Here is a 1,672-nt window from a genome sequence, read left to right on the forward strand (position 1 = left end):
TGCCCCGCCGTGTCCCAGATCTCAAACTTGACCGTGGTGTCATCCAGGCACACGGACTGCGTCAGGAACGCCGCTGGGGACAGGGACAGGGCCACCACAGTGTCACCACAGTGTCACCACAGTGTCACCAACCCAGCCAGGGACCCCTCAGTGCACCCCCAACCCAGCCAGGCACACGGACTGCGTCAGGAACGCCGCTGGGGACAGGGACAGGGCCACCAGTGTCACCAGAAGACAGTCCCTGCCTTCCAGGGACTTTTATGTCCTAAAGTCTCCCAAAAAGCCCTCCCTGAACCCCAAATCCCACCTGGGATCACCCTAGACCCCTGTGGGATCCCCAAATCCCTTTGGGATCCCCCCAATCCTGGCTCACCGCCGATGGTGCTCTCCTGGTACTCGTGGAACTGGCCCTCAACAAAACCCTTCCTGCACCCCAAATCCCACCTGGGATCACCCCAAATCCCACCCAGACCAGCCCCAAATCCCTGTGGGATCCCCCAGACCCCTTTAGGACAGCCCCAGAACCCCATGGGATCCCCAAATGCCCCCTAGGACCCCGGCTCACCGCCGATGGTGCTCTCCTGGTACTCGTGGAACTGGCCCTTGACGAAGCCCTGCACCCCAAACCCCACCTGGGATCACCCCAAATCCCTGTGGGATCACCCCAAATCCCACCCTGGACAGCCCCAGACCCCTTTAGGACAGCCCCAAATCCCTTTAGGACCCCCTAAATCCCTTTGGGATCCCCCCAGTCCCGGCTCACCGCCGATGGTGCTCTCCTGGTACTCGTGGAACTGGCCCTTGACGAAGCGCAGCACCAGGCTGGACTTGCCCACGGCCGACTCTCCCAGTAGCACCAGTTTGAACTGGCAGATCTTACTGGGCTGCGAGTGCCCGTTGGGCCGCTGGGCGCCGCGGGCGGCCATGGCCGGGCTGGGCGCGATGGCACCGCGATCCTGGGGGCACAGCACAGGGGGCACGGGGGGTCAGGGCACGGGGATGGGATCAATCCAACTGGGATGGGATCAACCGAACTGGGATAACCCAACTGGGATGGGATCACCCAACTGGGACGGGCTGGGCGCGATGGCACCGCGATCCTGGGGACAGAGCACAGGGGGCACGGGGGGTCAGGGCACGGGGATCACCCAACTGGGATGGGGTCAACCCAACTGGGATGGGATCAACCCAACTGGGATGGGATCAACCCAACTGGGATGGCATAAACCCAACTGGGATAACCCAACTGGGATGGGGTCAATCCAGCTGGGATGGGATCAATCCAACTGGGATAACCAAACTGGGATGGGGTGAACCCAGCTGGGATGGGGTCAGGGCACTGGGATAACCCAACTGGGATGGGATCAACCCAACTGGGATGGGATAACCCAACTGGGATGGGGTCAGGGCACTGGGATCACCCAACTCGCACGGGATGGGGGACCCTGCTGGGACAGGTGAGAACTCCAGGAGAACCCTCTGGGATCAGCCCTGGGATGGGATCACCCACACGGGATCAACCCCTGGGACGGGACGGGCTGGGCACCAGGGGACCCCAAACTCTGAGCAATCCCAAACCCCAGGGAATCCCAAACTCTGAGCAATCCCAAACCCCAGGGAATCCCAAACTCTGAGCAATCCCAAACCCCAGGGAATCCCAAACTCTGAGCAA

General features: G+C 62.0%; 1 protein-coding gene across 1 annotated transcript in view; it reads right to left on the reverse strand.

Annotated features, from left to right (window-relative positions):
- Window positions 1–4: 4 nt before the first annotated feature.
- The window catches only part of LOC120498820 (ras-related protein Rab-5B-like), a gene marked incomplete at its 3' end in the record, with an annotated part of 2,857 nt that continues 1,189 nt past the window's right edge, over window positions 5–1,672 (reverse strand). Inside the window, exons 2-3 of the mRNA XM_039701987.1 lie at window positions 764–956; window positions 5–73 (exon numbers count right to left, since the gene is read on the reverse strand). Of these exons, the coding sequence (XP_039557921.1) occupies window positions 5–73; window positions 764–926 (232 nt within the window). The remainder of the gene's footprint in view (window positions 74–763; window positions 957–1,672) is intronic.

This window comes from Passer montanus, unplaced genomic scaffold (genome assembly GCF_014805655.1).
Source record: "Passer montanus isolate IOZ18808 unplaced genomic scaffold, ASM1480565v1 scaffold1509, whole genome shotgun sequence".
Classification (NCBI taxonomy): Eukaryota; Metazoa; Chordata; class Aves; order Passeriformes; family Passeridae; genus Passer; species Passer montanus.